This window comes from Salvelinus namaycush, chromosome 28 (assembly GCF_016432855.1).
Source record: "Salvelinus namaycush isolate Seneca chromosome 28, SaNama_1.0, whole genome shotgun sequence".
In the NCBI taxonomy this organism is placed as follows: Eukaryota; Metazoa; Chordata; class Actinopteri; order Salmoniformes; family Salmonidae; genus Salvelinus; species Salvelinus namaycush.
The window spans coordinates 31526930-31543040 of NC_052334.1; the positions used below are offsets into that span (position 1 = coordinate 31526930).

General features: G+C 44.4%; 1 protein-coding gene across 1 annotated transcript in view; it reads left to right on the top strand.

Moving 5' to 3' along the window:
* LOC120023325 (AT-rich interactive domain-containing protein 1B-like) overlaps positions 1 to 16111 on the top strand; it is a 215623-nt gene that overhangs the window by 36309 nt on the left and 163203 nt on the right. Inside the window, exon 3 of the mRNA XM_038967342.1 lies at positions 12982 to 13131. Coding sequence (XP_038823270.1) covers positions 12982 to 13131 — 150 coding nt within the window. The remainder of the gene's footprint in view (positions 1 to 12981; positions 13132 to 16111) is intronic.

Consider the following 16111-nt stretch of genomic DNA (forward strand, 5'->3'; position numbering starts at 1 on the left):
GTTCTATATGCCCCAGCCAATCAGCCATGAGGAGCAGGACGCCATGCGTCCATTAGCGACAGATAAAAATGTCCTTGCACGTCGTCCCTCACACAGCCAATTTATTGTTTTTCCATTTAAACCCAGCGTCAGTTGTATCGAGGTACATTCAAATGTTTTTGCAGTCGCTTGTGAAAAGTGTTAGAATAGGTCGGGAATTGCTCCTGTTTTGAAGCTGTCCCCATTTTTGTGGAGATTAGTGGGAAAATGCTACTGTAGCTCTGTCTAAATTGGTGAATTGAATCCAGAGATTCCACATACCCTCAGCCTATGCTTTGGATTCAGACAGACTTCAAATACAATCACTAATGGTGTATAGTGGGTGTACATACACTCTGTGTGTCATAATGGCCAATGACTTTCTGATAGCTGATGGCTCATTTCTCCCACAAACAACAACACTCACTGGGGTATTTTGTATTGCCTTATTTGTGCTGAAAGCCTACAAACAGCAGGACAGAATGAAAATAGTATCTGCCTTTTAGCATTGAGCCAGATGGAAAGAGAGAGTGTGAGAGAGAGAGAAGGGTGGATAGAGAGACAGAGAAGTGGAAGTATAGAGGGATTGTGTGTATAAGAGAGAGTGGGGGGGAGAGAGAGACAGAGGAGAGAGAGATGTTTTATGTCTCTGTAGTTATGGGTAGATTTGTTTCTCCTCTAATTGGCAGTGCTAAGATTAATCTTCCTCTTGCTCCAAATTACAGATTTCCACAGTTCAGGTCTGGTTCATCAGTCCACTGTTTGTCTTGCATTTAGACTGGCTTAAATACACAGAGTGTACAAAATACTGGCTATCTTGGCAGAGTTCCTCTGTCAAGTGTCTGTGTTCTTTTGCCCATCTTAATCTTTTCTTTTTATTGGCCAGTCTAAAATATGGCTTTTTCTTTGCAACTCTGCCTAGAAGGCCAGCATCCCGGAGTCGCCTCTTCATTGTTGACGTTGAGACTGGTGTTTTGCGGGTACTGTTCAATGAAGCTGCCAGTTGAGGACTTGTGAGGCGTCTGTTTCTAATCTAGACACTCTAATGTACTTGTCCTCTTGCTCAGTTGTGCACCGGGGCCTCCCACTCCTCTTTCTATTCTGGTTAGAGCCAGTTTGTGCTCTTCTCTGAAGGGAGTAGTACACAGCGTTGTACGAGAGCTTCAGTTTCTTGGCAATTTCTCGCATGGAATAGCTTTAATTTCTCAGAACAAGAATAGACTGACGAGTTTCAGAAGAAAAGTATTTGTTTCTGGCAATTTTGAGCCTGTAATCGAACTCACAAATGCTGATGCCCTAGATACTCAACTAGTCTAAAGAAAGCCAGTTTTATTGCTTCTTTAATCAGTACAACAGTTTTCAGCTGTGCTAACATAATTGAAAAAGGCTTTTCTAATGATCAATTAGCCTTTTAAAATGACAAACTTAGATTAGCTAACACAACGTGCCATTGGAACACAGGAGTGATGGTTGCTGATAATGGGCCTCTGTACGCCTATGTAGATATTCCATAATAAATCAGCCGTTTTCAGCTACAATAGTCATTTACAACATTAACTATATTTACACTGTATTTCTGATAAATTTGATGTTATTTTAAATGGACAAAAAATGTGCTTTTCTTTCAAAAACAAGGACATTTCTAAGTATCCCTAAACTTTTGAACGGTAGTGTACAAACGCTTTTTACGTAGTATTTACACTATCACTCGTATTTCATATGTCACAGTGCTTCACTGGTACGTATGCTATGACGCTGGTAAAGTTGTCTCGCACACCTGCCACACCTGCATGAGCAACACAATTCCCCAAGCTCTGGGACAGTGCTGGTCAGAAAACAAACTAGCTAGCTGATAGATGCAAACAATGTCGACCCCCCGTCCACCAATTTGTAAAAAAAAATAAAAAAAGTTATCCCCCAAAGATCTGCAAAAACAAAGCAAAACGACATCTGTTTCAGTAGCTATATACAGTTGAAGTCGGAAGTTTACATACACCTTAGCCAAATACATTTAAACTCAGCTTTACATAATTCCTGACATTTAATCCTCGTAAAAATTCCCTGTCTTAGGTCAGTTAGGATCACTACTTTATTTTAAGAATGTGAAATGTCAGAATAATAGTAGAGAGAATGATTTATTTCAGCTTTTATTTCTTTCATCACATTCCCAGTGGGTCAGAAGTTTACATACACTCAATTAGTATTTGGTAGCATTGCCTTTAAATTGTTTAACTTGGGTCAAACATTTCTGGTAGCCTTCCACAAGCTTCTCACAATAAGTTGGGTGAATTTTGGCATATTCCTCCTGACAGAGCTGGTGTAACTGAGTCAGGTTTGTAGGCCTCCTTGCTCGCACATGCTTTTTCATTCTGCCCACACATTTTCTATAGGATTGAGGTCAGGTCTTTGTGATGGCCACTCCAATACCTTGACTTTGTTGTCCTTAAGCCATTTTGCCACAACTTTGGAAGTATGCTTGGGGTCATTGTCCATTTGGAAGACCCATTTGCGACCAAGCTTTAACTTCCTGACTGATGTCTTGAGATGTTGCTTCAATATATCCACATAATTTTCTGCCTCATGATGTCATCTGTTTTGTGAAGTGCACCAGCCCCTACTGCAGCAAAGTACCCCCACAACATGATGCTGCCACCCCCATGCTTCACGGTTGGGATGGTGTTCTTTGGCTTGCAAGCCTCCCCCTTTTTCTTCCAAACAGAACGATGGTCATTATGGCCAAACAGTTCTATTTTTGTTTCATCAGACAAGAGGACATTTCTCCAAAAAGTACAATCTTTATCCCCAAACTGTAGTCTGGCTTTTTTATGGCGGTTTTGGAGCAGTGGCTTCTTCCTTGCTGAGCGGCCTTTCAGGTTATGTCGATATAGGACTCGTTTGACTGTGGATATAGATACTTTTGTACCTGTTTCCTCCAGCATCTTCACAAGGTCCTTTGCTGTTGTTCTGGGATTGATTTGCACTTTTTGCACCAAAGTACGTTCATCTCTAGGAGACAGAACGCGTCTCCTTCCTGAGCGGTATGACTACTGTGTGGTACCATGGTGTGTATACTTGCGTACTATTGTTTGTACAGATGAACGTGGTACCTTCAGGTGTTTGGAAATTGCTCCCAAGGATGAACCAGACTTGTGGAGGTCTACAATTGTTTTTCTGAGGTCTTGACTGATTTCTTTAGATTTTCCCATGATGTCAAGCAAAGAGGCACTGAGTTTAAAGGTAGGCCTTGAAATACATCCACAGGTACACCTCCAATTGACTCAAATTATGTCAATTAGCCTATCAGAAGCTTCTAAAGCCATGAAATCATTTCTTGGAATTTTCCAAGCTGTTTAAAGGCACAGTCAACTTAGTTTATGTAAACTTCTGACCCACTGGAATTGTGATACAGTGAATTGTAAGTGAAATAATCTGTCTGTAAACAATTGTTGTAAAAATGACTTGTGTCATGCACAAAGTAGATGTCCTAACCGACTTGCCAAAACTATAGTTTGTTAACAATACCTTTGTGGAGTGGTTGAAAAACGAGTTTTAATGACTCCAACCTAAGTGTATGTAAACTTACGACTTCAACTGTATGTGTCACCATCTTAATCCACCAAATGAATAAAACAGTATTCATATTTGGTTGATGGTTGGGGATGTTCTGGTCAAGCCACTAGTCAGAATATGAAACTTGCTTGGGGCAACATTGCTAGGTTGTTTAGTTCGCTATCTAGCTAGTTAGCTAGCTCTTTATTTTTATGAACTGAGGTCTGATTTTAATAGGAGAATAGCAAGGATAAATCAGGTGCTACTGCTTGGGTTGTGGCTGGCTGGCTGGCTGGCTGGCTGGCTGGCTGGCTGGCTGACTGGCTGGCTGGCAGGCAGGCAGAAGCAGCAGTATCGCCATCCTTTCTCTCCTGCCTTGGGGATGGTATGTTGGGGAAAATGTTGGACTACCTAGCTAACATTTTCTATCCTGCTTGTTTGATCCTGATCTTATTTCAAATGCTCACAGAGCCGTTTTCCCATTCGGTCGAACAAATGATGGCATTTTGCCAACGCGGTTTTGGCAAATACATGATTAGAGGCTGTTGTGTGTGTTTGTTTGCAGACCTTTGTTGACAGCTTTGACAGTCCTACTGACTGTAGTGGTGGCGCTTGGCTTGCGCATGCAAATTCTATAATATATTTTGTTATTTTTCGCTCCTCAAATGAAAAGGTTATTTGACGCATCAGATAGTGTTATTTGACGTGTATCTTTTGACACACAGTGACCCGGCCATCCATACTGTGCTGGTCACACTCCAGTAGGGCCTGATGGAACTCCACAGGTCACAATGTCAACGTGAAAATCATTTACAACGGCTTTATATGACTAAGTTAGTGTTTACAGTCACTCATCTAGCAGTGTGTTCCATGGCAATGTGCAGTATAATCTGCTTTCCTAATGTCAACCACTAATGATATGGTGCGGTGTTTGACTAGCAATGTGCGGTTTGCATTCACAGCGTTCAAAAGTACTTGACACAAGTTATAGCTTGCCTCTACACTCTGTATGGCGATAAAAGATAACTTTCAACGGAAGAAAATTGAATTAAAATGGCCCAAGATAACATTCTAGCATCAGTGGTATTGTTACTCTTTTAAAATTGATTGATGCTTTGGGTCACATGTAAATGGAATTCAAGATAGCTTTCTGTGAAATTGGTTGACTCCCAAAGATTTCCAGTATTTCCAGGATATTGTGGGGGTAGAGGGTCAGAGGAGAGGTAAGGAGATTTAAAGTCTCCCCCACAGGCTTTAAAGAGACTGGGAAATCCTTCCCTCCTTCCTCTCCTAGCTGGATCACAGGCGGAATTCCTCCTCCCTAAAGACCAGGGCTTATTCAAACATTTTCTGCTCATATCTTCTTTCTTTCGTCTGAGTGTTTTTTTCTCTCCCTATTTTTCTTGGCCTCAGAATGGGGTCAGCAGTTTAGTGGGGAAAACATTTGAATCGGTGGCACCAGCCCAGAGCTTGGCGGTGCACGGTGCTGCTTACACATTACAGAGCGGTATTAACCTCTCCTCTCTCCTCAGACATCTCCATTACAGCCCCTGTAACAACACAGCTGCACCGTACTCCAGCCAGTTAGCAATAAAGACCAACGATACAACTAACTGCCTGCCCAGGTTTTTATCCATCGATTGAAGCGTGCTAGAAAAGAGCAGAGGCACAGCACAGTGTCTCTCTCTCTCACACACACACACACACACACACACACACACACACACACACACACACACACACACACACACACACACACACACACACACACACACACACACACACACACGCACACGCAGCAGCAGCCTCTGAACGGAGGGAAACAGGAGCCAAGGCTAAAGGAGAACAATACAATACAACCACACGCTGTCAAATTCCCTCAATCAATGAAATACTATTAGTTCCCACTCATTCAGCCAGTTTCAGTCTCAGGCTGCATTCAAACTGCAGATGTAGTGTTGATAGTGTCATCAGGTAAATATGAGTCCCTATCAGGCTGCAGCACTGTTGATTTAAAATGTTCAATGAAATAGAATGGAATAACCTGCAGTATTTTATTAGGATCTGCATTGGCTGTTTCTGAAGCAGCAGCTACTCTTCCTGGGGTCCACACAAAACATGAAACATGGCATAAAACAGAACATCAATAGACAAGAACAGCTCAAGGACTGAACTACACAAATGTTAAATAAGAACAATAGAACTATAAAAAAAAGCCCTACTGACATTTACACACATTACTGACAGTTACCCACACATAAGTACATATACATATGCCTGAGTTATTGCTGATGTGTATAATGTTGAATCATCAGTGTACATAGACGCACAAGCTTTGTTTAAAGCTAGTGGTAGATCATTAGTAAAAATAAAGAACAGTAAAGGGCCACAAAAGCTGCCTTGAGGAATACCACACTTGACATGTTTTACATTAGAGAACTTTTCATTAAAGAAAACCCTCTGTGTAACATTAATGCATCAGTTATAGGTATAGGGATAGGGAAAACTCTGGTCTCATGTTATAGACTACAATTAGGGCTCAGAGTCTTTCTTGGTCAGTTAATGTGGTCAGAAAAAACTATTAATGCATTAGTAATTGCACTGGTAAGAGTAGAGGCAGAGTAGAAAGGGAGAGAAGAGAAGAACAAGATGGAGAGACAGAAAAATCAAGAGAGCCAGAGAAGTGGAGTCGAGAAAAGGGGAGAGACAGAGAGAGAAGAAGTGGGGAGAGAGAGAGAGACGAGAGGAGGGAGAGTGGAAATCAAAGGAGGCAGTTGGAGGTTAGTCACCTTGGCAGCCACGGTAGGCCATGTAATCTCCCTCCTCTATGTTTAATCATGAGCCCAGATTGTTGATCGTCTCAGCGGGCCGGCCGCATCTCATTTTGGGGCTCACCGCCACTCCGGCACACACACACACACTCATTAAAAGGAAATCGTGCACTTATCTACCGCGGCTCCACAACACCAGCCTATAGTGCTTACTCAGAGAAACACCTAATCGTATCAGCTCCTCACCTGACGTGGCGTTGCTGGCTGAGGGGGCTTTCATCTAGAAGCAGCCTGATAACCTTTGTTAACAGCTCTGTCTATGAGGTTGACTCAGTACGCACACCTGGCATTGAGAAAGTCAATGGTGTTTCATCTGATGTCAAACTGATAACCTTTGATAGCAGCAACCCTGCTAGCTTGCTCAATGTACTCATTCTGCATTGACATGGTGTATTATTAGCGTAGCTGTACTGTAGCTTATGGTGTTGCTGGTGATGTCCAGTTCTCTTAATCTCTGGTCATTCTCTCTCTCTCTCCCTCTCCCCACCCTCTCTCTTAGCCTTCTCCCGTCTCCCTGTCTCTCTCCCACCCTCCCTCTCTCTCTGTCTCTGATGTGCTTGCAGTGTTGTGATCCGTAGCGAGGGCGTTAGCGTGCTAATGCTAATACAGTCCTCTGTATTCCCGTCATGTCTGTTCTGGCTGCTTACGGCTCCAACACCGCTCTGGTTGGTTGGATCCATATGTCACTCAAATGGGCAACCTGTGCTCTGGCAACAGCCCAGTAGCCATCCAGCCGTATCGCCACAACGATGGAATTAAGAAAATTCTGTATATGCACATTGGCCCAATTGAATTACAAGCAGGTTTTTCTATCCCCCCCATAGGGTTCTAAATAGGTTGTCGTGGTGATGGCTGTCTATTTTCTGGCTTCGTTCTCTCATGACTTTTGTTTTCATATGTTTTTGATGGTTTGTTTGGATTCTTCTGTGGCATTGTCCTTTTTTTATTGGTCTGTGTTTTTCCTGTTTGAAGCACGAGCCTTGGATTTTATGATATCAGTATTACATTTTATGGTGAATTATTTGCGTCACAAAACATAAAGGCTGTCTGTTTCTATGAACACCCGTCTTTCATGTGCTGTTAAGTTTTAGGATCTGTATTTTTCACCTTTATTGCATACGGCTGTGCGTTATTGACTGAGAGAGTCTGCAGGACTCAGCAAATATTGGAACAGATACTGTGTGGTGCTTGTCTAGTCTATAACAGACATATTCCCATTCATACTGTACACTGAACAAAAATATAAAACGCAACAATTTCAAAGATTTTACTGAGTTACAGTTCATATTAGGAAATCAGTCAATTGAAATAAATTCATTAGGCCCTCATCTATGGATTTCACGACTGGGAATACAGATATGCATCTGTTGGTCACAAATACCTTTAAAAAAAAATGGCCTTCACAATAGACCTCAGGATCTCATCACTGCATTTCTGTGTCTTCAAATAGATAAAATGCAATTGTGCTCCCTCAAAACATGAGACATTTGTAGCATTGTGTTGTGTGACAAAACTGCACATTTTAAAGTGGCCTTTCATTGTCCCCAGCACAAGGTGCACCTGTGTAATGAACATGCTGTTTAATCCGCTTCTTGATACGCAACACCGCCCAGGCGGATGGATAATCTTGGCAAAAGAGAAATGCTCACTAACAGGGATGTTAAACAATTTGTGCACCAAATTTAAGATACATTTCTGAGTCTTTTATTTCAGCTCATGAAACCAACACTTTACATGTTGCGCTTATATTTTTGTTCAGTGTAGAACTCTGTTAAGCTCTCAGGAAACACACCTGAATGCAAACATGAACTTCTGTATGTTGTCTTCTCCTCCTCCTGGCTGAGCCAATCAATACCATGACATAACTACACATGACATTATTATGACAGCGTTCTTCAGACTACTGTGTAGTGTAGTACTTGCCCCACCATACATAGGCCTATTATCTCTACAATAAAGCCTCCCGAAAAGAGGTTTAGCATAGCAACATTTCAGCTCACAGAGTAGACCTACCTATAAACACAACTAATGCAGTCAGACAGGTTGCTGCTTGTTGAGGTTTCATTCTGTCTCATCTGATCTGTCTGTCCTATAGAAAGGAAGGGAGCAGGCAGCCCACGGTTGTTGTCATGGCTGAATCACCATGGAGGATAAGCCTCGATACCAAACCTGTCCTGTCTGTTAGCGCCTGACAATGACTAGACAGGGAAGGATTGTCAACATAGTGTTGAGCCTGGTTCTCATTGGCTTTTATGGTGTGTGTGTGTGTGTGAATCGCTTTTAGGCTAAATAGTGTGCGTTTGTCTTTTTTTGTGTTTGTTAATGCATGTGTGTGAGTCTATATTATATGCGTGGTGTATGTATATGTGTGTGTTTTTAAACAGACTGAACGTGGGATGTTTCATTAAGCTCAGTTGACGCAGTGAGATCAGACACACACGTAGGACACGCACGGACACATACACACAAAAACCATGTCAAATGTATACTCAAAACATCAGAATTCAGATTCAGAAAACGTTAATGTCCTCAGAGGCAATTCATCTTGCAGCAGTCATAAAAACATATAACATCTAGAAATGAACGTGTCTGTTAGGTTTCCAATATAATAGACTGTACACTTTGGACAGTATCAGGTGCGTTCTCCAAGCCACAGCATCTTTTCTACTGATAATATAAAGGAGTGGGAAGTCGTCCAGGGTTCCCAACATCAGGCCCTGAAGATGTAACTGACCTGGTCTGGCCTGCTCGGGTTTCAGCCCGTTTTACCACTGGTTTATCAACTTTGTGAAGACGGTTTGGCTGGACCGTCACTCCCACGCTCATTTAAAGGATCAACTCTGAACGCTCCCACTTTGATCTGAAACAGACTCATAGTGACTGTTACGAGTGAGATCACAGTAATATCATCATCCTAAAAATAAATCAGTTATTTGTGGAGCCTGCTTATGTCAGGGAGGGACGTTTAAAATAAATGTTTGGAGCGTGCGTGAGAACTCCTGGGATATTCAGACTGGGGTCCGCGGCCCCCTAGCTATTACAGGGAGTCCGCAAATAAATTATTTAAATGTTTTTATTAATATTGCTAGTAACAGACTAAACAAAACACATTTTGAATTACATACAGTACCTACAGAAGAAAATAGGAGAATATCTTCATTTATTTTACCCCCCAATTTCGTGATATCCAATTGCGATCTTGTCTCATCGCTGCAACTCCCCAAAGGGCTCGGGAGAGGCGAAGGTCGAGTCATAAGTCCTCCGAAACATGTCCCGCCAAGCCGCGCTTCTTAACCTCTCTAGGGTACGTGAGACGTTAGCGTCCCACCTCTTCAACAGCCAGTGAAACTGCAGGGCGCCAAATTCAAAACAACAGAAATCCCATAATTAAAATTCATTAAAAATACATGTATTTTACACCATTTTAAAGATACACTTGTTGTAAATCCAGCCACAGTGTCCGATTTCAAAAAAGCTTTACGACGAAAGCAAACCAAACGATTATGTTAGGTGAGTGCCTATTCACAGAATAACACAGCCATTTTTCCAGCCAAAGAGAGGATTCACAGAAAGCAGAAATATAGATAAAATGAATCACTAACCTTTGATGATCTTCATCAGATGACACTCATAGGACTTCATGTTACACAATACATGTATGTTTTGTTCGGTAAAGTTCATATTTATATCCAAAAATCTGAGTTTACATTGGCGCCTTATGTTCAGAAGTCACAAAACATCCTTTGATTTTGCAGAGAGCCACATCAATTTACAGGAATAGTCATAATAAACATTGCTAAAAGATACAACTGTTATGCATGGAATTTTAGATGCACTTCTCCTTAATGCAACCGCTGTGTCAGATTTCAAAAAAGCTTTACGAAAAAAGCAAACCATGCAATAATCTGAGTCGGTGCTCAGAGCCCAATCAAGACACAAATATAGCCGCCATATTATGCAGTCAACAGAAGTCAGAAGTAACAATATAAACATTCACTTACCTTTGATGATCTTCATCAGAATGCACTCCCAGGAATCCCAGTTCCACAATAAATGTTTGTTTTGTTCGATAATGTCTATCATTTATGTCCAAATTCCTCCTTGTTGTTCTAGCGTTCAGTACACTTTCCAAACTCACGACGCGCGGGCAGGTCCAGCGGAAAGTACGGACGAAAAGTTAATAAAGTTATATTACAGTCCGTAAAAACATGACAAATGAAGTATTGAATCAATCTTTCGGATGTTTTTAACATAATTCTTCAATAATGTTCCAACCGGAGTATTCCTGTGTCTTCAGAATTGCGATGGAACAGAGCTCGCTCTCACGTGAATGCGCATGGTCAGAGCATGGTCACTTCATGGCAGACCTGACTCATTCCTCTCTCCTTCGGCCCCACTAAACAGTAGAGGCATCAGACAAGGTTCTAACGACTGTTGACATCTAGTGGAAGCCTTAGGAAATGCAACTTTACCAATATCCCACTGTATCTTCAATAGGAGCTGAGTTGAAAATAGACCAACCTCAGATTTCTCACTTCCTGGTTGGATTTTTTCTCAGGTTTTTGCCTGCCTGATGAGTTCTGTTATACTCACAGACATCATTCAAACAGTTTTAGAAACTTCAGAGTGTGTTCTATCAAAATATACTATTAATATCCATATTCTAGCTTTTATGGCTTTGTAGCAGGCCGTTTACTCTGGGCATGCTTTTCATCCGGACGTGAAAATACTGCCCCCTACTCCAAAGAAGTTAACACCTGCTTGTTTAACCCGAAAGCTTGCTGCACCAATGTGTCGGAGGAAACCCCGTTCAACTGATGAACGAAGTCAGCCTGCAGGTACCCAGCCTGCCACAAGGAGTCGCTAGAGCGCGATGAACCAAGTAAAGCTCCCCCGGCCAAACCCTCCCCAAAACCGGACGACGCTGGGCCAATTGTGTGCCGCCCTATGGGACTCCAGGTCATGGCCTGTTGTGACACAGGAATATCTCCCTTTGAATGATGTCAAAATTATTTCTCAACTCCTAATATTGAGCAAAGTACACTCATTGGAGAAAATTACAGTCACTGGAGTATCTGACATAGGCTTTTAAAAAAGCACCCACGAATACCAGTCACTGTAAGTGTGACTATCTACTAGTAAGCTTTCTTGACGTGGACATTCGTTTTTGCCAACACATGGCTAACCTTTGTTTAACAAGTTAAACAGCTGCTACTAGCGGACATGGGTTTGTGTCAATGCGTTCGAGTTAGCCTATTACATAGAAAGTTATATTATTAGAGTTGCCGCTCCCTCTTCCAATTATAACTATCTACCAAATCTATTCATTTCAAATGTTGATTACTTCTCCTTGCCATAATATTTCACCTGATAAGACATAAAGCTAAATCTTTATGATGGGGAGGGTCCCTGGTTTTCCTGGGCGGGGGCCTCTGGTCAAGAAAAGTTTGAAGACCCCTGCCGTACATCAGTTTGTACAGTTGAACTCCGGAATGATTTTTACATGCGCTGAAATGGCCACTTATGCCACATTTAACGACGGTTAACAAGCTCGTGGCCGGGGCTGAAAACGATTCAAGGAAAACACGGCAAGAAAAGTGTCGTCAGACTACACTGACTGGCAGCAGTAAATGTTTGGATTTCTGGGGCATTGTAAACCGTGTGATGCATGTGTGCGTTTGCTGGGGCAGCTGCTCATTAGAATGTGTTACGTAAGCAGAGTTCAACATTGGGAAAGAGGGATGGAGGGATGAAACGATAGATTGTAGTGAAGGGGTTGTGTTTGATGGCACGCGGGGCGGTCGGGTTGGGGAAGCTACTCGTGCATTCCAAAGACAACAGCAGTTATTTTCCTGGCTCCCATCACCACGACATCGAGGAAATCCTCAGAGAGGAGGGAGAGAGCCTTTCATTATGTCGCCATAAAGCCCAACACGGAGGAATCAACACTGGGACAATACACGGATTAGCCCAGTGGTGTTGGCACACGTCGGGGAAACTAATACACATTTATGGACACGTTTCTGTGAATACACACACAGACAAACAAAAACACACACACACACACACACTTAGTAGCCTTGTGTTAGTGTAATGAAAACCACAATGTGTCTCTGGGAATACCTAGCCCATAGGTAGTGTGAGTCTTAACTGCTCTCTCTCAGCCATGTTTCCTCTATTACAGTTATGGCCTGGTCTGGGCTCACAGCACAGAACAACTTATACAGTCTGTCCCCCTCCCTATGTGTGTTCTGGCAGGGGGAGAGCGGATGGAGGGAGGGAGAGGGGGTTGGCAGGAGATGGGACATGCAACATTTGTGAAGACCCCAGTTGCTCTGTGACTGGAGTTGGCAGGGGAGCATGGCTAGAATGGTTTGTCACAGTTGAAACAAAGCTGCTAACATGATGTGGCCATAAGTCAACCAGGAATAGATAGAGGACCTGGTTGAAGCATAGAGGTGGGTCCAGGCTCCTCGGGAATGCTCTCTCTAGGGAAGGAGGGTCAATTAATGCCTGACTGGTTGTTCCAGCAGAGGGGAGGTGCTAGCTGCTCTAACTATTGTGTGATTGGTTGTTCAAGCAGGTTCCCCCCCAGTACGGCCAGCAGGGTATGGGAGGATACAGCCAGCAGCAGCAGGGAACACCTCCGGGATCCTACTTCAGCCCCCCCCAGCAGAACCCCACCGCCCCCACACAGCCCCCCTACCTGCCTCCCCGCGCCCCACCCCAGCAGGTAAGACCTCACTTACAGTCAGAGAGGGGGTAAATGTAAAACAGACTGAAGATCAGTGTCTAAGGGACACTTCATCCTGTTCTGTTATCCCAGAATACTTTTCTCCCACACAGACCTCTTGTCGTGTGTGTGGGCAGAGAGTCTGGCTCTGGCCCGGAGGTTTGAGTCGTCCAGATTATTCATATGGGCTATTTCTGGCATTTCCTGCTTCCTCTACTTTCATTCAAACACACTACACACCAGACCTGGGCAGAAAAGTCTTATTTTGTAGTTTATTTGAAAATAAACTACCAACTTTTCAAATACTCAAGGTTGTCAAATATAGTTTAGAGTTTAAAGTAAAAGGCAACTATTTTCTTTGATAGTCAAATACAGGTCCAGAAAAACAAATCATATTTGAAGCTATTTGAATATACACTGAGTGTACAAAACATTAAGAACACCTTCCTAATATTGAGGTGCACCCCCCCCCCCCCCCCCCCCCCCCCCCCCCTTTCCCTCAGAACAGCCTCAATTTGTCGGGGCATGGACTCTGCAAGGTGTTGAAGGCGTTTCACATGGATGCTGGCCCATAATGACTCCAATGCTTCCCACAGTTGTGCCAGGTTGGCTGGATGTCCTTTGGGTGGTGGACCATTCTTGATACACACGGGAAACTGTTGAGCGTGAAAAACTCAGCAGCGTTGCAGTTCTTGACACAAAACGGTGCACCTACTACTACTATACCCCGTTCAAAGGCACTTAAATGTTGTGTCTTGCCCATTCACCCTCTGAATGGCACACATACACACTCCATGTCCCAATTGTCTCGACGCTTAGAAATCCTTCTTTAACCTGTCTCCTCTTCATCTACACTGATTGAAGTGGATTTAACAGGTGACATCAATAAGGGATCACAGCTTTCACCTGGATTCACCTGGTCAGTCTATGTCATGGAAAGAGCAGGCGTCACTAATGTTTTGCAAACTCAATGTATATACGCAAGTTATTTGAAAACAAACTAATATTTATTGGATAGCGGCCAAATATTTGATGAAGAACCAAAAACTACAACAGTTAGTTGAATTAGTCTAAATATATTATCATAACCCTGGTTTGGAGGGCTCTTAGGTATGAATCTCGATAGAGCCTATAGCCTAGAATTACATACTGTCACGTTCCTGACCTGTTTTCCTTGTTTTTGTATGTGTTTAGTTGGTCAGGGCGTGAGTTGGGGTGGGCATTCTATGTTATGTGTTTCTATGTTGGGTTAAATGTGTTGCCTGATATGGTTCTCAATTAGAGGCAGGTGTTTGACGTTTCCTCTGATTGAGAACCATATTAAGGTAGGCTGTTCTCACTGTTTGTTTGTGGGTGATTGTTCCTGTGTCTGTGTCTGTTGCACCACACGGGACTGTTTCGTTTGTTCGTTCGTTTGGCTAGTCTTTCCTGTTCGTGCGTTCTTCGTGTCTATATGTAAGTTCTCAAGTTCAGGTCTGTCTACGTCGTTTGTTGTTTTGTAGTTTGTGTAAGAGTTTTCGTGTTTCGTCTTTCTTTAATAAATTCCATTATGTCTGCATACAACGCTGCGTTTTGGTCCGACCCTTACTCCTCCTCCTCATCCGAGGAGGAGGCATTAGACAGCCGTTACAGAATCACCCACCTGCAAAGGACCAAGCGGCGTGGGAGAAAGCAACAGCGATCACAGGATTCATGGACATGGGAGGAAATATTGGACGGTAAAGGTCCATGGGCACAGCCAGGAGAATATCGCCGCCCCAAAGCTGAGCTGGAGGCAGCGAAAGCAGAGAGGCGGTGTTTTGAGGAGCTAGCTCGGAAGCAGGAGAAGGATCTGGGCTACACTACGTGGGAGGAGATCGACAGGTGGGCGATCGACCCAAGGAGAGTGCCGGAGCCCGCCTGGGATTCTCTGGCGCAGTGTGAGGAGGGATACCGGTGAATGGAGGCAGCACGACGACGCGGTAGGAAGCCTGTTAGTCAAGCCCAAAAATTTCTTGGGGGGGGGGGGGCTAAAGGGTAGTGTGGTGAAGTCAGGTAGGAGACCTGCGCCAACTCCCCGATCTTACCGTGGAGAGCGAGAGAACGGGCAGACACCGTGTTATGCGGTAGAGCGCACGGTGTCTCCTGTACGTGTGCATAGCCCGGTGCGGGTTATTCCACCTCCCCGCACTGGCAGGGCTAGATTGAGTATTGAGCCGGATGTCATGAAGCCGGCCCAACGCATCTGGCCACCAGTGCGTCTCCTCGGGCCGGCATACATGGCACCAGCCTTACGCATGGTGTCCCCGGTTCGCATACACAGCCCAGTGCGGGTTATTCCACCTCCCCGCACTGGTCGGGCTACGGGGAGCATACAACCAGGTAAGGTTGGGCAGGCTCAGTGCTCAAGGGAGCCAGTACGCCTGCATGGTCCGGTATATCCGGCGCCACCTCCCCGCCCCAGCCCAGTACCACCAGTGCTTACACCACGCACCAGGCTTCCTGTGCGTCTCCAGAGCCCTGTTCCTCCTCCACGCACTAGCCCTATGGTGCGTGTCTTCAGCCCGGTACCACCAGTTCCGGCACCACGCACTAAGCCTCCTGTGCGTCTCCAGAGCCCTGTTCCTCCTCCACGCACTAGCCCTATGGTGCGTGTCTCCTGCCCATTACCACCAGTGCCTACACTACGCACTAAGCCTCCTGTGCGTCTCCAGAGTCCTGTGCGTCCTGTTGCTGCTCCCCGCACTAGCCTGAAGGTGCGTGTCCTTAGCCCGGTACCTCCAGTTCCGGCACCACGCACCAGGCCTACAGTGCGCCTCAGACGGCCAGAGTCTGCCGTCTGCCCAGCGGCGCCTGAACTGCCCGTCTGCCCAACGGCGCCTGAACTGCCCGTCTGCCCAACGCCGTCTGAGCTGCCCGTCTGCCAAGCGCCGCCTGAACTGCCCGTCTGTCCTGAGCCTTCAAAGCCTCCCGTCTGTAATGAGCCTTCAAAGCCGCCCGT